The 24,452-nt window shown below is 40.5% G+C and overlaps 1 protein-coding gene across 4 annotated transcripts in view; it reads right to left on the reverse strand.

Moving 5' to 3' along the window:
* Window positions 1–17,433: 17,433 nt before the first annotated feature.
* PDE4B (phosphodiesterase 4B) overlaps window positions 17,434–24,452 on the reverse strand; it is a 305,529-nt gene continuing 298,510 nt past the window's right edge. For all 4 annotated transcript variants that reach the window (XM_056867746.1, XM_056867747.1, XM_056867748.1 and 1 more), the window contains 2 exons: window positions 22,178–22,360; window positions 17,434–18,284 (listed from right to left, as the gene is read on the reverse strand). In XM_056867746.1, coding sequence (XP_056723724.1) covers window positions 17,919–18,284; window positions 22,178–22,360 — 549 coding nt within the window. In that variant the 3' untranslated portion in view covers window positions 17,434–17,918. The remainder of the gene's footprint in view (window positions 18,285–22,177; window positions 22,361–24,452) is intronic.

Consider the following 24,452-nt stretch of genomic DNA (forward strand, 5'->3'; position numbering starts at 1 on the left):
ATTCCAAGAACTATTCATACCTCAGTTCATACCTCATGGGACACCCTCTGAGGTTGATTACAAGTGGTTTTACCCAGGGCAATCACTCTCTATAACAATACTATCCAAGTATCAGAGCCTTTACAGTTAGGACAAGCTAAAAGAGACTAGATGCAAGGACAAACAGAGCTCCTGTATCTTTAAGGCCTGTGCAGCTGGGGAAGCCAAGCTAATGCAGATATCTTATCCTTGCAGCATTGTTTCAGGACAAGTTGCACCTGGCAAGGCCACTGCATCTACACAACTATTAAAGCTGCAGGAGTTCTGGCCTCTCTTGCATGCGATTACCTGAGGCATACCACATTTTTGCAGTATTAAAAGAAGTCAGCAAGTATTTGGGAGGGCTGGGCAAAAGCCTGTATGTAGTGTTGTTGTTTTTTAATCTCACATGACATGATCTTAAAGTGTTACTCTGTTCAATAAATTAGTTTGAAATCTGTGGGAGATGATTTGTACCATTACATATGATTAGTTCACAAGGAAATGCAATATGCTGTCACCCCCTCAAATGAGGCACAGGGAACACCAAGATCATACATGAACTGGAAAAGGTCCAGGATATTCAAAGCATATTAACTTGGGTGCGGCTTTCCCCCCCTTCCATCAATTATTTGCTATTCCTTCATCCTGAGAAGGCAGTATAACAACATTTGTTTATGAAGTGTTGCTAAAGTAAATTGTAATGCCTACCAAGAATATTCCTGTTTGTTCTCTTAATGAGGCTGATGTTTTTTCCAGGCTTCAAATGATATTTCAAAAAATAAATGTGATGAATAACAGGAGGATGCCTTACATGATCAGATAAGTGATCTAATATTTTGTTTCCAATAGTGGTCCTGCAGATGTTTCTCAAAGTTCACAAGCAGGGCATGAACCCTACACAACCCTCCATTGTTTATCACTGGTATCTGGTAGAGATACATTGCGTTCAAACATGGAGGCATCATTTAGCTTCAATGTGGAAACATGATGCAGGTTGCAAATGTACCACCTCCTAGTTCTCACATCAACTTGGAGGTATTCCCCACTGAATTCAATGAGGCTTCATTCATGTTTTCATAGGACTGCAGCCTCCAAAGTGTAGTGGCTACACTTGTTATTTGGCAGGAAAAGAATTTCTGGAGCCAGGACTGGTGTGGTATTAGAGCAAAAAGCTTTTTTCTTGTGGAGGCAATCTGCTATATCAACATTGCTTCCAGGATACTTTAATAAAATGTTTTTTTCCCCTGTGGAGGAATTATTAGGAACATAAGAAAGGCCATGCTGGATCAGACCAAGGTCCATCAAGTCCAGCAGTCTGTTCACACAGTGGCCAGCCAGGTGCTTCAAGGAAGCACACAAACATTAACATTGCTTCCAGGATGAGGTTTGTCTATTGTGATGGAGAACAGCCCTGGCTCTTTATTTAGTATGTAGTTCTTGTATTCTAGCAATGTTTTAATGGAGTTAATGACCACTGAAGAAGACTTGGTCGAAACACATTTGGCCAGGTAATTCTGATTTGTGTTATATGGTGATAATTTGAATCTATTATATTATGGTTGTGCGTTTCTGATTTGTTTTGGTATTTTCTGTATACAGAGAGACCTGGTACCCATTTTTGATAATATATTTCTACACACTGTTTCTCTGCAACTTTTTTATTTCTTGGTGGTAGCTATGATATCATTAACCTTTTCTTGCTGTTTGCAAGATAACCGAGAGTTCAAACTCTTTTCAGCTGTCAATGAACTTGGTTTGTTTCAAGTTGCTTTCATCTTTAATAGCTAACTGGAACAGTTACAGAAAAATTAGATTAACTGCTGATTGGCTGATTTGCCAATTTTGTTGATTATCTCATATTTAGTTATGAACTGATCAGTTTTCTAGATAATGATCACATGATTATGACAGAACAGATTTAGAGAAAGATAAGGTTGATAATGTTCTATAACATTACTGTGACGAGTACATTAGATTTCTCTGGATGGAAGTAGACTAACAGGGCTTAGACTGGTGTAACCTTTCATAGGATTGCACTGTAGGTGAGGTTTTTGGCCTTACTGATAATCCCTAAAAGCAATGAGACAAAAGCTGAAACTTGATTTACTTTTTAAACTATTACTGCTCTAGTATGATTAAGCAATGCTAGGAACCTTGATAAATTTAGTATTCATCTTCACAGTAATTGTAGGGTTAATTTTTATTTGTGTGTATTTTCTTCTGTCTTTTAATAAAGAAAACAAGTTCTGATCTCAATAAAAGCTAACCGTTTCTACAGGTTTTCTGTCTGGTTTGCTAGTTAACAGTTCAAAGAACTGAACTCATCCCCTTACTCTTTTTTATTATCAGAATTAGAGGTTGCTAATCACCCTTTAGTAGATAAATCCTAGAGAACTCTGCTGCTAAATAGTTTTGCATAGGCAAAGCCTTTTAAAGTGTTTAGTTCAGATCCTCTAATTGGATGAGGGAGGGAATCTCTTGTTACAAAAGATGTGACAATTTTAAAGAGCCATGAGCGTGCTTTAGGTCTCGCTAGGAATAAGGTTGACTTCACATTAGAATGCTTGAGTTAGGATACTGTCTGGTTTTCTGTCTGGTTCGCCAGTTAACAATTCAAAGAACTGAACTAATCCCTTTACTCTTTTTTATTATCAGATTTAAAGGTTGCTAACCACCCTTTAATAGATAAATAGATAGAACAAAGATAGATGGAAATGAATCTTGTCTTGAAGGAGGGGCATGACAGACTTAAGAGGGGACTTTGTGTGTAGCATCTAAAGAATAGGTCCCTCAAAACCTCTCCCATATAGATCCCAAGAAACATCTGTGAATTGGAACATGTTACACTAATGAGAAAGACATGTGTAGGCTGGTGTTCCACCTTTGGGCCAGTTAAGACGCATGTTTGGTGGTGGAGAGAGCAGAGATGATTTTGTACACTAACTAATAGTTTTCTTGACCTTCTTAGGAAGCCTTTTCTAATATTTTGAGAATATTTAGTCAAGAGAACATTACTGATGATATCACCTTGAAGGACTGCACTCTGCTATAGTGGAGTCCTTCTCAAATAAGGACAGACTGAATAAAAAACCTCACACACACCCATCATTAACAAGACCAACAGATGCTAGATACATCAATTATATTACAAGAGGTAATAGATGCAAGGCACCAGGCTTTGATAGGCTGACTCCAAAGCTCTGCCAAACCTAGATCATGATTGTAGTAGCCCAGCTGTTATTAGCTGCAGTAAACACAATTTTTAGAGATAAATAATTCCCCCAATCATGGGCAGAGTCAAAAATTATTGTCCCAAACATGGACAGAGTAAAAAATTATTGTAATACCTAGGAAAAGCTTTAACTTGTATAAGTTAAGGCTCAAGAAAGCTTTAACTTGTATAAGTTCTTACCATCCTGTTTGCCTCCTAAACTATGAATTCAAGGTTTAAACAATATTGGCTAGAAGAGTTAAAAATATAAGTAAATATCTCTTACCAGACCAGATAAGTCTTATCCCAGGCAGATCAGCAACCACAAATATTAGAAAAGTTATTCTTAATAGAATTTGTTAAATTAAGCAAGATGGATTCAACTTTTCTCTTGTTAGACACCAACAGTGTTGAACACCAGTTTCTACTGACGTGTCTAGATGTTTTTTGATTTGGGGAGAAAGTTAATGCTTGGGACAAAACATTTTAGTTTAGCTCTATAGTGAAATTAACTATCTATGATGCAACATCTCCTGTTGAGATGAACAGGGCACTGAAGCAGGGTTGACCTTTGTCAGCCTTACTTTTAATATATCTTTAAAACTATTTGCATGTTTAATAAGAGAGTTCTAGACTATAACAAGAGTTAAGATTCAAACACATCTGTACAAACTCAATGTATTTGCAGATGATACTGTGATGTTTTTATCAGAAATAGAAATTTTTAGCAAAAACATAGAAAGCCTTGTAACAATGTTGTGGGATAAAAGCTAAACTTAGCTCCTTTTCCAATATGAATATAAATAATTAACCTCCTTTAAATTGGATTATGACAATGAAAATTAACAGTAAACATATTACATATTTAGGGCAGTGCCAATTGTTTAAAAATAAATTTGAAAGCACTTACCACTATTAAAAGTAAATTTGTTTTTTGTTGTTGGTGGAGGATTTTATACCCTGCTTTTCTCTACTGTAAGGAGTCTGTAAGCAGCTTACAATCAACATTCTCCACACACACACCCCGCACACACACAAAGACACACGGTAGGTGGGGTTAAGAGAGTTCTGAGAGAACTGTGACTAGCCCAAGGTCACCAAGCAGGATTCATGTGGAGGAGTGGGGAATCAAACCTCATTCTCCAGATTACAGTCCACTGCTCATGTGGAGGAATGGGGAATCAAACCTGGTTCTCCAGATAAGAATTGTATGAAAAACTCTCAATTTATCCTTATTGGGATGCATAAATGCAGTTAAAATAATAATCATAGTAAAGTTCAGCCATCTATTAATCAATTTATCAAAAGTAATCCCAGACAAAATTTTAAGAAAATGGCAAAGTTTGATAAACAACTTTATCTGGGAGAATAAAAAGCACAGGATAAGCAGGTCAACTGCCCAAGGTAAATACCTTGAAGGAAGTCTAGGCACACCAAATCTCTTACTGTACCATGATGGTACAAAGTTAACTTGATTGTTAAATGGATAATAAACAACAGTGATATTTCTGGGATAGCTATTGAACAAACTTTGTAAACATGCCATTAAAAACTTGTAAGGAACAATGAATATAATTATAACAACTTTGTTATTAACAATTTACTCCATGCTTGGGACCTACTTAGTAGAAACCTATCAATGGATACACACACACACACACACACACACACACACACACATGCATCAGTTACTCCAATAAGTTATGGCAGTATAACCATTTTTGAGTACTTACAGATTTTTTGTTTTAAAATTTATAAGGGGACAATTTTAAGGAAACTTATAAAGTTCGAAGAAATAATGATTCAGGGCCAAGAACATATATTTACTGAAACATATGAAATTTTGATGAACATCAGTGTTGGTGCTAACCAAAGATTTCACCTTAAATGGGGGAAAGATCTCAGAAATGAAATCTCTGGTTTGAAAATTTATACTTATATGGAAGTCATCCTTCTCAGTATGTCTTCCATTCCCATTCAGGATTGTTTTTTTTCCAGGGTGGGGGGGTTACGTGTTCACTTTTCATTTCAAAACTGTGACACTGGGAGGTTGCTTGTAATGTTTTTCTTTGGGTCATGATTAAGGTCAGTCCCTGTCCTGAATTGCAAGTTCCATGAGGCCCGCATTTCTCTCACTGGCAAGTGAATTGTATTTCTCAAGTCTGCTTTTGTTTGTTGGGAAGAGAAGAGAAAATTATATTTACAACTGCAGAAAGAGGATCCTACCATTTAACTTGATTAGAACAGCTATGAAGTCATTTTGAGGGATGGGATTGTCCAGTTTACAAGTCCATATATGTGCTAACACAGACAGTAAACTGTCTTTAAAGAGTGCAGCTGGAATACTAAATTTTGTCTCAAATGTCAGCATAGCGACACCTGCTGTCAGCATGTCTGGTTGCTATTAAAGGCTCAGGAGCAGAACTAGTAAAATAATGGGAACCACTTGTCTTAAAGAGGCAAATTCAGCAAAGATATGTACAAGAAATAGAAGTTATTTGGTTCCCAAAATTATCCTTCACAAATGTGAATGTCACATGTTCTCTGCACTACTGAATATTCAGCAACTCTTTGATACCTGCACTTGATAACCAGCAGGATTTCAATTTAAACATTGATATTGGACAGTATTTGACAGCAGATTATTCTTTTAATAATAATAATTTATTGCAGTCATAAACCAGAAAATGTCATATTGCATATCTATGCTACATTTCCAAAAACCTAAATTCTCATATTTCAAGAATTGCTAACAAAACAGATAAAATACTAATTAGGCCAAATAGTGTAAAACTTGGGAGCAGTATTTCTATACTTATTACAGTTCTCCGTCCTTTCCAGCAACCCCGTTCTTGCTCTGTGCTTTTACACACAAGCACATAATTTGGCCACTTGTTTTGAGATCATGTGATTTTCACCAATTAATCACTTTTCCAGCCATACCTGCTCTGAACTTACCATGAATTTAGCTATTATAGGATAAACAAGCTTAACCTTATAATATTGGCATTGAAAAAACATGTATCATCATCTCCACCTCACCCATAGCACATGGACAGAGTCTTTGTTTCCCCGCACCGTGCCCATCTCTTGAAATCAGATTTTTGATTACCACAAGAAAGGATTGTTCACAGGATGTCATTTGCCACCAAAAGAAATGTTTTCCGTGCATTATATTTCTTGCATTTAAGCCATTTTCCTCAGTTTGGAAACTAATTTGCATGGACATCATGCTATGCACCCCAGATATGAACGGAGCCCCCAGACTTTGAGGCACTAGCCCGCCTATTGGCTTTTTCTGCCGGACCTCAGCAACATTGAACTTCTGAACCTGAAAATGGATGGACAGCTCAGCTCGCAAATGCCTGGAGAATGGGGTGACCCCTTTGTGGGTCCATAAAATTGGACTCCCTGTTCCAAAGTTCACCAAACTTTGGTGACCATCTAAGGAGAGTCCCTTGCAGCCATGCTGCAAATTTGGGGAGCTTTGAAAAAAATCCCCATAGATTATAATGGACCCGAATTTTTTGGTAAACTCGGAAATCAGCTGAATACCAATATTTACCGGTTTGGGCATATTCCAGGTTTACTGAAAAAAATCAGGCCCAATAAACCCAAACCCAAAATTTACCTTTTTTTTGCGGGGGGTACAACCCTATACTTGGCTTAACAGGTGAAGTAGTCCTCTTCCATTGCCTGTTCTGGCAATCTGGCAGCAAGGTTCTAGGATCACAGGTTATAACAGGTAGGCAAGAAATAAACTGGCCAAGTTCCAAAGGTCAAAGCAGGAGCTGAGGCTGGAGGCTAGGGCTCTCCACAAAATACAGACAGGCCCTAGAAAACTGCAGTTCATCAACCAGCTACTTTCTAGGCTAAAGCTGGTTGAAAGGAAATTTTAAACCATCAAAAGTTGGCAAACATCAGCAGGATTATATAGCTGAACTGAGATCCCCTCCCTTTCCTGTAGCTATGTCCCAAATCCTGAAAAGAGCTATAGAGCTTTCTCTTCCTCCTGAGACAGGCTAGAGTGTGGGAGACCTTGAGCTGCCAAGCATGCCTGGTCCACTTCAGCTCTGGCCCTCTGCTCTCAGGGTCTTGGGAGAGAGTCTGGAGGTGAAGGAGGTGGACAGGTCCACTCAGGAGTTTCCTCGTTTTCTGGTGCTACGGGAGCTTGCTGATAGAGAGAAGGCACAGGGTCTTCCCAAATTGCTTCTGGAGCACACACAGCTTTGGGCATAGTGGAAACCATGGGAAGATCTTCTTCTGAGAAGGTTTCTGAGGAGTCTTCACCCCATGAGAAGGCAGGGCTAGGGCAAGCCTCGACACTGACATTCCCTACTATTTAGTATTTGACAGTACTACTGACAGCTGATGGTGAAAGGGTTTTCAAACTGTCTACTTTTAGGGAATATTTTGTATTTTGTACATAAAATTGTCTGTCAAGGATCGTTTTGTATCCATTGAGGATGGTCTTCTCATTGAAGAATCCTGGTGAGCTCCCAAAGAGTCCAGGTTTCCTTAAATGATAGTTTGAAAAGAACTGGTATATCATACCAGACAGTTTAAATGGTTGGCATGAAATAGTATTTGTTATTTGACAATATTTTACAATTGATATGTTTTAAAAATATATCAGTATTTGGTAAATGGTCATAATATGCAGTGATAATAGTATTTGACTGTTTATGAGGTTTCATATCTGAAGCCTGCCGAAATGAAAACTATCAAAAGATGCCAACATTCGAAAGCACTAGATTAAAAAAAAAAAAAACATTAAAAGGGCAACTCTGAACTTTAGAAAATTCCTCAATATTGTAATTTTTGAATTGTGACAAGACCCCAAAGGGTTTGCAAGCCTCACCAGGTTGTCAATCAGGTCCTCGAGAAATAAAGACTTAATTCTTAAATAGAAAAAAATATAGAGAGAGGTTTATTTTTAAACAACTGCAAATCAAATATTTGCATCACTGTCCCACACTAAAGGACTCTTGCCAAGATAGGTTTCTAACAGTCACTCACACTATTAAAATAAAAAGGCCCGATTTCCCCACTCCTCCACCTCCAGCCAGTTCTTCTTAGGCTTCTCGCTGAGGCACTCTTTCCATCTCATTTGGCAGACTCAGCCTATGCTATCTGTGCTCTTTCTTCTGGCTCCTCCTCAATGGTGAACCCTCCTTGCTTTTCTTCAGCTTCTCACTCACCTAACTCTTAATTGGCCTTGGCTGATAACCTTCTTCCTGAAGATCCTCTGCCTTCCCACCCACCTTCCAACTGCTCCTCTCCCACCACTCTCTCAAGTATTACTTCAATACTTATTACAGCAGTAAAAATAAGTTGTTATAAATACGTCCAGAAGTTAAATCTCAACACTGTGGCTCAGAATCTGAATTTATGTACACTACAAGGAGAGGACCTGAAAGGACTTGAATGGGGCATTTCATTTCCCCCTCCTGGTGGTTATTGCTGGTCCTGGTCCCAATCAGTTCTCCTTCAAAAGTCCAAATAGCCTTGGAAAAGTCCTTGCCCCTCCCTTTTACTGACAGAAACAAAGATTTGAATGCTAGCAATACTGTCATGGTTGCCTAGCAATGACCACTGAGGACTTTCATTTCTTAAAGCTACAGTTTCTGGTTTTAATATTGTGAGGATTTTTAACCTCTCATGTTTTTGTTTGTGTTTTTAATTTCCAGTTTTTCTGCAAACCTGGGGTGTTTTTCAGGTCTGTAGAAAGATTCGTCTTGGCTGTTCATGACTCCAGTCTCTGGATTTAAGTATTCACAGATTGAACCATGTTAAGAATTAGAGGTATTGATTCAGCATTACAAGTTTGATCCTCTCTGTGTACCTTATCAGATTAATATTGGAAGAAATACAACCCTCTAAATGGTTGTCCTGCTGTCAAGGACTGCAATAAATTATACTACTACCAGGTAAAGGTAAAGGTCCCCTGTGCAAGCACCGGGTCATTCCTGATCCATGGGGTGATGTCACATCCCGACGTTTCCTAGACAGACTTTGTTTACAGGTGGTTTGCCAGTGCCTTCCCCAGTCATCTTCCCTTTACCCCCAGCAAGCTGGGTACTACTACTACTACTACTACCCTCTAAATGGTCCGGAGGTCTCTCATAAGAGTGACCATTTTGGAGGCCCCACAACTTTTGCAGGATGTTTAAATAGCTCCCCAAAAGATATGTTTAAACTACATTTTTCAGTTCAACAAAATTTGTGGGGAACAACAAAAATGGGCCTGTTTGCCTCCAATGTTTAAAGTGTTGCTCAGCCATTTGTTCATCTGATAATTTTGAAATTTGGGGACTTTGCACCAAGAGATTGTTAAAGCCAAATATTGTATTGATGAACTTAATTATCTTGATTTTATAAGGATTAGAATTGTAATGATTTTTCTAGAGAACGACTCATGGCTATATAATACAGCCTCTTGGGTGGCATCAAAATAAAGCAGACAACCAAAAAGGTTGAAATAATTGTCCTTTTCTTCCACCAGATGGTGATACAACTCTTTGACTGAACACAGCAACATTGCTAGAAGTACTGTTTTAGCCCATGCTCAGGAATAAAAAAAAACACTTCGCTTAAACCAACACTTAGGAACTGAGAAATAAACTTAAGATTAACTGCTGAGAGCTGGTGAAGTATGAGTACTAAAAGAATGAGGTCCCCAGTCTGACTCCCCCTGTACCTATTAAGTTGCTTTAGGCAAGCTACATTCTGTCAGCCCTTCCACCTACAATACTGGCTTATTGGCCTACTTTACAAGGTTATCATAAGGATGATAAGATAATGCATGTGAAATGCCTTGAATGCTCAGGAGTACAATACACATACTGGTTTGGAGTCACCAAATTGTTTCTGCAGACAGAACAGTTTTTTCCTGCAAAGTACATAGAATTGCCAACCTCCCAGTAGAGCCTGGAGGCCATCCATTAAAAACAATTGATCTCCACAGAGATCAGTTACCCTGTAGAAAATGGCAGCTTCAGAGGGTGGACTCTGGCATTATATCCCTGCTGAGCTCTAATCCCTCCCCAAACCCTTCCTTCCCCAGGCTCTGCCCCTAAATCTACAGGAATTTCCCAATCCAGAGTAGACAGACCAGGAGTGCAATCCAAACCCCACTGAAGCCCAAGATGCCCCATCAAACAGCATTTGGAGGGGCAACTTGGGCTGCAGCAGGGAGAGAAGGGGGTCATGCTCCATGGGGGGTGGGAACTGTCCCATTTGCAGGAACACTAAGATGGATCCAAGTCACAAAGTATTAAAATTAGGCCAGAACAAGCGGCAAAATTATGATTTCAGTCTGTGAAAGGTAAATTGCAAGCACAGCTGTGATTTAGATATTGTCCACGTCATAAGAGAAGAGGGGATTTAACCTTTCACACAGAAGTGGGTTCCACATGCTTTTATTAGCATTTTCACTAAGAAAAAGGCATTCCTTTTCCCCTTCAAAATGCTAATGAGAACTTGGGTGGCAATTTTGATTAGCAAAACTGAGTTGGGATTTGCCATGTTTAATTAGGCATGAGAGGTAAATGTTTAAGTGTAACAGGCCAATTAAATTTAGACTAGATAATAAAGGCATCATGGAAACATTTCTGGTTTCACTTGACGTGACATATTTGTTCATTCATAAGACTTACCGTGTGCATTGGGTGTGTTGAACTTATAACTTACCATTTCACAAGTCCACTTCAAGAATTCTGTGATTTCGTGTGATATTTTTGGCCCATAGCATTCAGAATATTTGCATTATATTCTCCAGGGGAATGAGGCTTTCAGTAGCAGTTGTCCATAAAGTTTTGATTCCAAACAGTCTCCCTTTTTTTCAGATGATCTAGCCATCTTTTTCTATGGTCCTCTACAGCTATCTTTAGGAAGTTTGCAATCTCTTCTGGCAGGGGGTTCCCAATGTAGCACCCTTGGGCACCATGGAGCCTGCCAATACCTTTCCTGACACCAGACAAGTGTTTTTGGAAAGTGGTTGAAGAAGAAGAGTTGGTTTTTATATGCTGACTTTCTCTACCACTTAAGGGAGACTCAAACCGACTTACAATCACCTTCCCTTCCCCTCCCCACAACAGACACCCTGTGAGGTAGGTGGGGCTGAGAGAGCTCTAAGAGAGCTGTAACTTGCCCAAGGTCACCCAACTGTCTTCATGTGTAGGAGCAGGGAAACAAATCCAGTTCACCAGATTAGCCTCCGCCGCTCAAGTCGAGGAGTGGGGAATCAAAAGTGGTTCTCCAGATTAGAGTCCACTGCTCCAAACCACCTCTCTTACACTCTGGTTGGGGGCAAGTGGGGCTCCTGCCCAGCAGGAGTTTTGATTCACTATTGGAGATCTGATGCTTTGGCAACGGCTGCCACCACAGTCTTGGTTTTATTCTCTCTCTCTCTTTCCCAGTGTATTTTGAAGATTACTCCTCTTGTTCCTTGCACATCCTCTGTGTACGTGTGTGGCTCCTTCTCCTAAGTGGCCAATTTGTGGTTGTGCCCACCACCCTGTGCCAGAATTCAAAAGGTGCCCACAGATTCAAAACAGATGGGGACCCCTGTATTATGGCATAAAAAACCACTGAAGCTCTGAGGGAAGTTTCTTTTAAAATCCTGCAATGCAGATTAACCTTTACATTGATCAACACTCATGGAAATGACTCCTACCAGATTCCATGTCACTAGCCTAGAATAGGGTTGCCAACCTCCAGGAACTAGCGGGAGATCTCCTGCTATTACAACTGATCTCCAGCTGATAGAAATCAGTTCACCTGGAGAAAATGGCTGCTTTGGCCATTAGACTCTATGGCATTGAAGTCCCTCCCCTTCCGTAAGCCCGCCCTCCTCAGGCTCCGCCCCAAAACCTCCTGCCAGTAGTGAAGAGGAACTTGGCAACCCTAGCCTAGAATGTGGGTACTATAGAGTTCAGACCAGGCCTAAATTATTCCCAGCTGAATACAAAGGAGTAACTCCACCACCTTCAGGCTATCAGCATATGCTTCCTCCGATCCACTTTTTGTTCTCATCTTCTTGAGTGCTTTCCCCCCCTCCAAGCATCTCAGTTTCCTTTTTAACAGTTCTCTTCTTGTGCCTCTCTTTTAATTCTGCTGAGGCTGCTGTGGCCCACATTTCCAATGATATTCTTCCAGCAAAACCTTTTCTCTGTACACCTTTTCTTGGATGTTTCTTCAGCCTTAGCTATTGTTGATGGTTCTTCTCTTACTTCCTTTGCTTTCTTGGGTAGTTTTTGTCACTTCTGTTATATCTTTTAAATTCCTCTTTTAGGGTTTCAGTTTCTTCCCCTTTTCCTGGGTTGGATCCCACAGACCTGTTCCATTAATGGCCATGCTTCTGTCAGCACAAGAAGCCTTTTGCAGATAAAAAAAGGCCCTTCCCCTGACAGAAACATCCCCTGCCTCAGAGGAAGACTCCTTGAATTAGGGAGAAATCCCATCACTAGAAGAATAGATCTTTTTCTTTCTCAGAAATCAGAGCTCAGTCCTCTTCCTTTTATTACCTTTTACATTATATATCTTGGTTCTTCTGCTCCTTTGTGTGTGTGTGTGTGTGTGTAATTTTGCCATCAAGTCACAGCTGGGTTATGGTGACCCCATAGGATTTTCAAGGCAAGAGACGTTCAGAGATGGTGTTGGATATTTGACATGTATGGCTGATCATCCTCTTTTTTTCTGTTGTCCTTTTTTTGTTCTCTCTGCCAATGAACGGGATGAAAGCTTATTTTAAGAGGCGAGCGGCACTGGGCAGTTTTACTATGGCTGCCATTAGCCAGACACATCCACCCTTCCTCTAAACTGGCACTCTATCCTAAGGCAGTGACAACCCACCACAACCAATGCCTTCTGGGTACTTGCCAATTCTCCCAAGCTACTCTGACCAACCTGAACCATCCTTCCAACCAAGGGGGTTAGCCTCGCTTAACACACCTTGCCCAGCCTGCTGACTATAAGGCTGCACAGGCCCTGATGCAGATCAGCCAGATAGATGTCACAGCCTTCAGAGGAGAGGTGAACACGACCATCCCTATATAGGTGCCAAATTTCAGGCAGAGAGGGTAAAGCATTCCCATTCTTGTTTGCAGAATGGGTACAGGGAGACATCTGGCAACTCAAGGAACCAGAATAGACACAACTATATAACTAACAAATGAAATGCTGTTGGGCAGTCACCACATACAGCAGGGACCTTGGGGGCCTTTCTGTCCTGGGCATGCAAGGATTGACAAGGCTTGCAGAGCTGCCACCAGATTCCTCTGCGCTTTCCATGTCACTGGTGTTTCATTCCTGTTCCCTAAGGACAGGACTGAACATTGCCAGTATCATAGTTCAGAGATTTTTTTTTTTAATCAATTTTAAAAACTGAACATAGCTTCTAGGGTTGCGATTTAGGAGAGAAGGAAAGGAGCTTTTTATCCTTTCCTCTCATGCCATTGCCATGAAAATCAAACTGCTGTCATCCTCTCTGGGGAAACTCTTACATGTGCCCCTTAATACATTTTGAATAACAACAAAAACAGCCAATCGTTTTAAATAGCCAATGACTTTAAAATTTAATCAAACCAACCAATTGTCACAAATTTGCATGTCAGCAAGGGCCACAGTCAGTTTCACACAAGCCTGGGTGACTTTGTGCTCTGTTATGGAGAAATACTACAGATCCCAAAAGGCAGTTCAAGGATGTGTTTCTCCTAGCAGGGAGCTACACAGATGCACAAGATCCCCACCCCGCCCCCTAACCAATTTAGAACTCTTGGGAAAACATAGAGATCCGAATACATTGTATCTCTATGGAGGCTGGGGCGAACGTTCCCACCATTTAAAGCCCGGCTTCCCCATTGAGATACATTGCAAAGATCACACTAAAGCATCTGAACACCGCCACTTTGCCAACGCTTTTCAATGGAGGATGGGGTGACCCCTTCCAGACCCCATAACTCTGGACACCTTGACCCAATCTTTACCAAACTTGGGGGTCTTGCAAGGAGAGTCCCTTCTAGCTACCCTGAAAATTTGGGACCTCTACCTGCAAAAATGCCCCTCAGGAGCTGCGGACAGACGTTCTCCAAAATGCCAGATTTTATCCTGGTTTTTCAGGAATGGCAAATTTGGCTTTGCCAACCTCCTGGATTTCGTGGACTCAGTAAACCCAATTTTACCGAATTTGGAATTTTTGGGTATTTTTTCGGTTTGGTTTTTACCGAATCAACAGCCCTAAAGAGTTATTCTGCATCTGCATGTGGAGAGTATAATAGAAACATTAATGAAAGACAGGGTCAGTCATTGGCTAACTCCTCTTTTAAAGGTTCCTGTGCTTGTGGCCGTCACTAAATCCCATATAAGGACATAATCATTCTAACCATTACAATAGCCATTTTCAAATAGCGCCAGCAGGCACTACTTACTCAAAACTCAAATACATAAACAAGTTTGCATATTCTTTACTACTGTCCCCAATGCTGAAAAAGACAAGGAACTGAAACCAGAATCTAACATAGAGTTAATCATAGAATCATAGAGTTGGAAGGGACCACTAGGGTCATGTAGTCCAACCCCCTGCACAAGTCAGAAAATTCACAACTACCTCCCCTCCCCACACCCCCAGTGACCCCCTACTCCATGCCCAGGAGATGGCCAAGATGCCCTCCCTCTCATGAACTGTCTAAGGTCATAGAATCAGCATTGTTGACAGATGGCCATCTAGCCTCTGCTTAAAAACCTCCAGGGAAGGAGCACTTACCACCTCCCGAGGAAGCCTGTTCCACTGCAGAACCGCTCTGTTAGAAAATTCTTCCTAATGTCTAGATGTAAACTCTTTTGATTTAATTTAAACCTGTATCTTCTGGTCCGACCTTTTGGGGCAACAGAAACCAACTCGGCACTCTCCTCTATATGACAGCCCTTCAAGTACTTGAAGATGGTTATCATATCCCCTCTCAGTCTTCTTCTCTTCAGCCTAACATACCCAGCTCCTTCAACCTTTCCTCATAGGAGTTAAGCATTGTTACACGCAGTAAGTTTAAGATCATTTAAGTTTAAGAAAAGCACTCAAGCCTCTGCTCATCCTTTGTCAGGCTGGCCTTAACTGGGCCAACACTGAAGTAAATCACTCCTACGTAGAGGTTTCAGCTGCTCCTATTGGCTGACCTTACATGCCTATATCTTCCTGCTTCACCTGGGCACCTTCACACAAAAATTCAGACTTACTAATAAGAAATGAAACCCTGTATTCTTGACCTATATCAACGTGGAACCCAACTTTGCATGTAATTTGTCCAATAACACAACTCTTCCAGCTAATGGTAAATATGCTTTTTAAAAAGGGCATCCTAAGCCCCAGCCTTTGCAGTTGGCTTTGTTCTCAAACCTCTGCCACTGCCACCAGTCTTGATGAATGGTACTGTCATCTGAACTGTTCCACTGTTGAAATCTCAGGAACCCCATCCCAGTAGTTGTCTCTCTTCACTGCAACAATCTTACTGGACCCTGGACCCAACCTCACCAGACTCCGCCACTCAAGGGAGACAACGTATGACTTTCATTCCCCCTTTTTACCCTTTAGCTTTCCCCATGGCACCCCCAATTAGTTACTGGTGCAAAACAACACAATTAGGATTATTCAAGTTTTATTTGGCCACTGCATACAGCTATCATATTGCAATACTGTCTCATTTCACTTTCCCATGATGTTTCATATTTCAGCATCATATCTCAATAGGGGAATAAAGGTTATTAAGTGTTTCTTTTGACTTTCTTTCAGTTTCTTCTTTCTAACTGGGAATACTGTGCTAGACTGGGACCCATATATACTATATACTGGTTAATCCCAGGTATTTGGCCCAGAATATGCATATGGTTCTACGTGGAAGATGCTCCATACATGAAAGGCCTGACATGGGAAATTATTTGGGTAACACCACTGTCACTCAAGCTAACAGATACCAAAAACTAAAATAAAATAAAAATCAGAAGAGCCCAGTCTAAGTCATGCTTTAATTTATTCATTTCATATAAAAATCTCTTAAGAATGCATCTGAACACAATATATAATACTATAACAACATACATTGTGTGAAACTTTGAAACAATAAAATAACCACCTGGAACATTGCAGTATTCAACAGACATACAAACCCACTGATCATGCACAACTGTGCTATTTTCATCGACTAGTTAGTCACAAGTTGGACTGAAAGCTTGAAACATAGTTTTACAAACTGAGATTGGCACTGTATACATGCCTAACAAGCTTTGTTGGAAGAAGTTTCACAGCACAATTATAACATTGGTTCACATTTTGTCATAGAAATTCACATTGGGTTGTTCATAAACCAGAAAATGACACTTAACTTTTTGTGGCATGTACTAGGGTTTCTTTTTCAAAATTTTCAGTTTTGCTCATCCAGACAGACCATTCTAAATCTTTTCCAATCACTGCCAAGGATGATTTCCCAGATCATAATGAAAAGGAAACCTCTACCAGCCCAAACCACCCGAATGCCCTCTCTGGGTCCATATGTCTCTTTGAAGCTATGTTCAGGTTCTTCTATTTTATTCAATACAAAAGGTTACAAGAAAGGGCAACTCTTATCCAGAGTCTTCTACACAAGTAACATCACCACTGACAGGCAATGTTAATTTATATAAATTAATACTTACAAAACGTTACATTATATACATTAAGTAATAAATACACTGTTATAAACAGTAATGGACATGTTAGAGCTCAAGGCAAGTGCAGGAGGAAAAAAGGAAAGATTCAACCTAGAGGACATGAACTTGGTGTGGGGTGACGGTAGAAGAGAACACAAAGGACCACACGTGCAAGTTCCACCGCATAAAGAAACCAATAAGGGGGCGAATGCATGTCACATGACCTCAGTATGCTGGTTCTCACATGTGCCCTATTGTGCTATCAGAACACACAGCTACACAATATCCTGTGCACAGAAAGGTGAAAAAAACAGTAGACTGAAAAAATACTGTTCTCCAGTAGAGAACAGACAGATGATCCGCACAGGTTTCGCAGGACTTGATAACGTAACCAACGGTGCAGTAATGCAAAGAGGAGGGCACCCTGCTTTATTTAGCTACTCAGAGAGATTAAATTGCAATAAAGGAACAAGTATTGCCCATAAAACGGAAGACCTTTTAAAACAGGAATACTTAAAAAAAATATACATCAATATTGAACACGCTTTGTTGCGCATTTCATAGGTTTCTTGAAAAGACATGAAAATGTTTATAAAAAAGGCACACGGGTCTGCAGACAGGCGGACACATTTGAAATGCAGTTACTAGTCAGTAGTTTTAGCTGTCAGATGTATATAGATTTCAAAATCTATTAAGAATAAAAAATATTTCCGTTGTGTGTCATTCGCTATCAGGCTTGTTCAGTAACAAATTCACACTGACTTCAGACCACCACAATAATGTTTTCTGCTTTTTTGGCTGATGAAGCTTAAGCTGCAATATAAATCACCTCTGAATTTCCTGAGCAGACACTACACACTCTTCAACCCTGACTCCAATCTCAAGTAGCTGGAAAGATCTTTTAGCCAATGGTAGAGGTTGGCCTTAGACCCAGACTGTAGGCTAGTCAGCATGACAACCTGCTTGTGCATGAAGCACTTACATCACCCAGAGAGACAGATACAGTACATTATGTGTCAACAGGCGAAGTATCTTCTGTCACAATTTCTATGTTTGCTTCCCTTTGGGAATCCCTTTTTCCTGGATCAATCACACAGAGTGTCTTTGTACTGCTGAAATAGCTGATACTCCCACTCTCTTTCTCTGGCCCATCGGAGTCCTCTTCTTCAAGGGTCAGCTCAAACTGGAACTTCTCCATAAGGCCCTGGCAGTCTCTGTTGTGTTCATCAAGGGGAGGAGAGGGGCTCTGAGGGATCATACTCTGATACCAATTTCTGTTATCTTCTAGGGTATCCAGGATGTCTTGGGCATCAGGTTGCACTAGGTCTGCCCATGTTTCCCAAAGGGGGTGGACAATATAATCAATGAACCCAACCTGCAAAACAAAAACAACAGAAAAAATTGGTCACCACACTTGTTTGTTAAAGAAAAAAGAAATATCTGTAACTAAGTCCAAACTTAAGAAGAGGTCACTGGCTAAGGATGTAAACATCTTCTTCATGGAACTCTGCAAGAATGTAGAGAATAGCTCCAGATAATGGCTCTATTGAACAATGAGTATGTCTTATTACTCTGTTATCGTAGAGGATCCAAACATTCCAACAGGTAGTTATGGGAAAGCATATTTTGTTATCAGTAAACCACAATAATCTCTGATCCTCCCCCCCAGATAAAAATGACAGACCCACTGCAATCTGGAGCATTGCCTATTCCATTTCTGCAACTGGTATGAACACCTGTTAGCTAATACCTGGTGACAATACACTCCTACTCATGTCTGATCCACTTTGAGTACTTTAAAAAGATTTTAATCTCCTTTACAACTTATTTTTCTGACTGTTTCAATGGCCTTTAATAGAACCATTACTTTATTTTAAAGGAAATATAAAATTGAAGGGGGGGATAACGTTCCAGCCAGATGAACTGCACAGCATCCCTACCATTCCATGAACTGTTTGTCTCTTATCCTGTCTCTCCCCTTTAGTCCTGTGTGATCCTGGTTTCCACACAGCATGAGTTTGCTTGCTGCAGCAGGTTACCCCCATCAACTGCAGGGGAACAGGATATCACACTGCTGGCACTAAAGGCAAGCCCATGCTCTTTCAGTGACAATGCGGAGAACTGGGAGTTTACACTCTTACTGCCTTCCTAGTAGAGTAATAAACATGTGACTTCCCACTTAAAAAAAAAAACTCTTCATGGCAGCTTTAACCATGCAAAGCGACAGAAGTCTGGGGGTTAAGATACAAGATGAGTCAGGCATTGCTTACTATTGGCTGACACTATGATGGTTCCCCAATTCCTTTTTCACTTAACTGGGTGGCTTTTTCTTCTTTGTTTCTCTGTCCCTCCCCCCTTCCCAGATGTCAGAATGTACACAGATGTATTCTGACCCAGCCTAGGAAGGTAAGGATCTGAAAAATGCTTCATTGGTATATGTCTGCAGATGGCACATGAGAGGTGGATATTAATCCACAACACATAAACTGTTTTATTTCACTCTTATGGGGAAATGGTCAAGTCAGACTGTCTGGGAGGTTTCAGTTTTAAACTTGGCAGGTGAAAAGGCAACAGGAATGAGGGAAACTTCGTATAACTATATACAATGGATAGTTTGACACAAATAGGTAGTTGTTTTGTTCTACCAACAGGTGTTTGTAACTGTTGAGAGAGATCACTTGGCTGTCACTGCTTAGATACAGGCATACGCTTATTTGACACAAAAATTCTAAAGTCTGTGGAGACATGAACATACACACAGGTTCCAATTTTCCTTCTTGAACACTTGAAAGGGATCACCCTTAGGAGCTATTTTCCTCAGGGAAGGACTACTGGTTTCACTTCCCTATTTCTGGACCCTCATTGATCCTTCACTCATCTCTTTCTCTGCTCCCTCACCTTCCTTCCCAACTGCCACTCTCAACTGCCGCTCTCTCAGGTCAACAGCAGAATTCTTTATAACCTCCCTGTCAATCAGGGTTTTCAGACTGGTATAAGGCATCTGCAGTTAGCTCTCTATCATAGACACATTTATTTATTTTTCAGATTAATAATCTACCATCAGTTATAGGCAGCCTCAAGCAGGCTTCAAGTAGGGAGCTTTCCAGTTAATGGTCTTATGATTTCACTCAAAGCCATTGAGAGGATTAGAGCATGCTAGTTATTAATTTGCCTATGTAATTCTGAGATGGCTTCAGAAATAACAGCAGTTGAGGACTCCAAATCAGGTCCAAGGGGCTAATCCAGTTCAACAGGACTCTAGGATAAGGTTGCCAACACCATCTGCAGAAGTATTAGTTTATGACCTACATCCATATGTGAGTGCCACCAAGTTACAACCAATTTATGGTTACCCCAGCAAGGGGCTTTCAATGCAATTGAGAAACAGAGCTGCAGCGCAAATCTCCCCTCCTCTGGATTGTGCTGCTAGTTGCTTCACAAACAGGAAGTCCAGGATACTGAACTCTGAATGGCTGTAAAATCCATTGGAAAGTCTTCTGTCTTGACTGAGTTTGCCACTTAACTCCAAAAGCTGTTGGGCAGCAATTCTGCAGAGCAGGAAAGCGGCTCTCAAAGGAGCCCTTCTCAGGGCTCGGATGTTTGGTTTGGAAATCACACTTGCCTCCTTCAGACACAACAGGATGTTGAGCGAGCCATTATAATTCTATTGTAACTGTGGAGGCTACTTAAGCCAAAAGGTGATGAAAACTTCCTGTAAAAGACTGCTCAGTAGAGACTTCTAAGTTAAATAGCTTTGCCTGGTTATTGGAAAGTAGGGCTCTTAAAAGGTCTCCATAGTCATAAAGAAATACTAACAGAAATGTTTCCAGTTTTTAACCTGCCAAAAAATAATGTTTCTAGACAGACATCTCTCCAACCAAAAAAGCAGACAAGAGTTGTTTTACTAGTTCCTGAATTGTAAAGGAACATAACAATTGAAATGATTGGTTCTTGTAGGTTATCCGGGCTGTGTAACCGTGGTCTTGGAACTTTCTTTCCTGACGTTTCGCCAGCAACTGTGGCAGGCATCTTCAGAGTAGTAACACTGAAGGACAGTGTCTCTCAGTGTCAAGGGTGTAGGAAGAGTAATATATAGTCAGAACGGGGTTGGGTTTGAGCTGAGTATTGTCCTGCAAAAGTATTGTCCTGTAAGTATCAAGATAATGTGCTAATGAGGGTATGGTATGTTAATATGGAACCATTGTATCCTGAAGTGATCTGTTAATGTGTGTAATCCAAAACTAATCTGTATGGCTATTGTTGAATGTTGTCTTTGTCTGGAGGTTTTTCAGGGCAGGAAGCCAAGCCTTATTCATTCTTAAACTCTCCTCTTTTCTGTTAAAGTTGTGCTGATGTTTATGAATTTCAATGGCTTCTCTGTGCAATCTGACAAAATAGTTGGTAGAATTGTCCAGTCTTTCAGTGTCTTGGAATAAGACTATTCCAAGACACTGAAAGACTGGACAATTCTACCAACTATTTTGTCAGATTGCACAGAGAAGCCATTGAAATTCATAAACATCAGCACAACTTTAACAGAAAAGAGGAGAGTTTAAGAATGAATAAGGCTTGGCTTCCTGCCCTGAAAAACCTCCAGACAAAGACAACATTCAACAATAGCCATACAGATTAGTTTTGGATTACACACATTAACAGATCACTTCAGGATACAATGGTTCCATATTAACATACCATACCCTCATTAGCACATTATCTTGATACTTACAGGACAATACTTTTGCAGGACAATACTCAGCTCAAACCCAACCCCGTTCTGACTATATATTACTCTTCCTACACTCTTGACACTGAGAGACACTGTCCTTCAGTGTTACTACTCTGAAGATGCCTGCCACAGTTGCTGGCGAAACGTCAGGAAAGAAAGTTCCAAGACCACGGTTACACAGCCCGGATAACCTACAAGAACCAATGAACTCTGACCGTGAAAGCCTTCGACAATTGAAATGATGGTTCCCCTGGAAGGGAGGAGAAGGTAGTACTCTTCAGTTACCATCTATGTCCATAAAGGTAGCAGAGGTGACTAGCCTTTGAGTAAGCATTCAGCAGCAAATATAAGCAGTTTTTTTACACTTCCTAATAAATGTAAATAATGTGAAACAAAATTAAGACACTCACACTATTGGTTAAAAAAACCCCAAGCAGATCAAAGTAATCATCTGTATAACTGTTTGGAATGGAATTATATCAAGGATGAACTAGAAAAATACTGCCAGTGGGAGGTGGGGAGAACAGTGGAAAATTCATTACCTGTGACTTCTCTACAGATGCTGTGTGTTTGTCACACATTGGGCTGATTTCCATTCCTCTCTCCCGTTCTTTGTCCCCCTGCTGGAAAAATTCCTCCATGATCCTGTCTGTCCACTGCCGATAGAGTTCAAGGGACTTTGTGGGATTACTCAAGTCAGCACAGTGAACCATATTTCGGAGAACCTGTCATTGCAAAAGCTGTGTTCATTTGAAAGCTCGCATAATCAGGCAGAACAGAACAACATTTCATTCTGTGATTGCTAGTACATTCAGTACAATTTCACATTAAAAGAAGAACATTTTGGTCACAAAATTACACTTTTCTTTGGAACATGTTATGTGAAGGTAACTTCATTTAAGTACATTTTTAGTCATGGTTCAGATGTATTTGGTAAGATCTATTATAGACCAGAGATGTCAATTTATGTCAACCTAATTTCATTGTGGATTTACAGAATGGAAAAGCAATATGACTAATCTGTGAAAATTATCCAGGATCTCTCCTGAATACAGATGTTTCCTTCCATTCATTTACAAATGTGTTTGTGAACACAGCTTCACTCCTCTTTTGGTTTCTCCCAGAACATTCACAATGTGCAGCAGTTATGACTATATGTCTATGATCCCTTAGCAAAATTTAGAAAAAACGGTGGAGTTCTTTAGAAGCTGATCAAGAGTATGCAGAGCTGAAAAAACAATTGGCTGCCATCTCCAAGCAGGATGGGGAAAGCATGAAGTTGGACAAGCTACAAAGATGATGAGCAAGAAGACTCCTTTAAACCTCCTGATGGATCCTTGTTCACATTCCCCCTCAGCCTTTTTTATCAGCATCCCAGCACACACCCTGTGATAACAGTGAAAGGATGCAATTTGGATTGGGCTGGGGGCAGGTTGTAGCACAACTTTTCTGCCAATGGTGGTATATAACTCTTTTACTACTATAATCCATGCAATAGGAAATATTTAAAGGATGACAGGTTCTCTTTGAAGGAGCCTGTGTGTATTTTCCCTACATAATGACATTGAGTGATGCTTATTAAGCCTTAGAAACAGTAACTTTGAAGGAAAACTGGAGCTCTTTTAAAACTGTTGACCAACAGTTTACCACAAAACCCGATAGCCACTTTCTGGCCTATCTGGTATGACAGGCATATTTCCCAAGCCCTTCAAAAGAGTACCTGAATAACTGTGGGATAAAAGGATTTAGCAGAGACAAAGGAAGGCATAAGAAGTATTTTCTATTAATTTTATTTTGAAAAGACACAGACATTTCCCTTTTGATCCAGGAAAATACTGAAATGGATGTTTCAGTGTGTGTTCTGAAAAGAGAAACGATGGAGGTAGATTCCCTGCCTTTAATGAAGAAACCCTTTCTCTCAATATTTTTAACCAGCCATGACAAGACTTAATCCTCAGAGCTCATAAACATCCAAAGAACAAATTTGAGGATTGCACAATACCTGACTGTACTACTAATCCAAATGAACACTAAACTAGTTATGTTCGTTATGACTGTGGGATCTTGTCTTCTCCAAGTGGGTTGGAGGGAAGAAGAATTCAGGAAACCACAAACCACCAAATTCCTGTCTTCCGGAAAGGTTTATGTGCTTACGTGCACAAATGTGCTTATCAGTCCAGGCCTGTCCCCAACTGCAGTTGTGACACAAGCAAACATTTCTACTGGAACATCAGCAGTGGTTTTTGTACAGCTCTGCCCCTTGTCCTCTGAACCATTTGCACCATTTTTCTGATGCAAGTGACTCCACAGCTATTAGTTTGCCATGCGAAGAGTGCAGATGGCTTTGCAGCCCTTCCTTAGAAAAGCTGCGAAGAATGCAAAAATTCTAAATGCCTTAGAGGCATTTGAGTGACAGCTAAGGAATTCTGGGAGTGGCTAGTGAAATTGTAACTTTCAGAACTCTGTGAGAGTCAGTTCAGCCCCAGAGTTCAGAAACAGACCGAACTGGAACTCTAAGCAGCTAGTGAGAGCTGTGGGGTGTCTGAGGAGGATTTGTCCCCAGGAGTAAACACCAAAGGAACATACCTTAAGTTGTTTGATCAACACAGGATCAGCAACTGATTTATAGAAGCAATAACCCTTAGTGTTTAGAGGGCTCCTTGGTATTGAAATTGGGAGATAGCTCTGAATGAAAGAGAGTTCTCAAAACCAGGGAGAGGGAAGTCCACTCAGGTGTACTGAGTGATCCCTAGAGGGTTAAGGAGAATTATTCTCTATACTCAAGAGTGAACCCAGTCCAGTTTACGATTAAACTGG

The sequence above is a fragment of the Euleptes europaea genome, chromosome 2 (genome assembly GCF_029931775.1).
Source record: "Euleptes europaea isolate rEulEur1 chromosome 2, rEulEur1.hap1, whole genome shotgun sequence".
NCBI lineage: Eukaryota > Metazoa > Chordata > Lepidosauria > Squamata > Sphaerodactylidae > Euleptes > Euleptes europaea.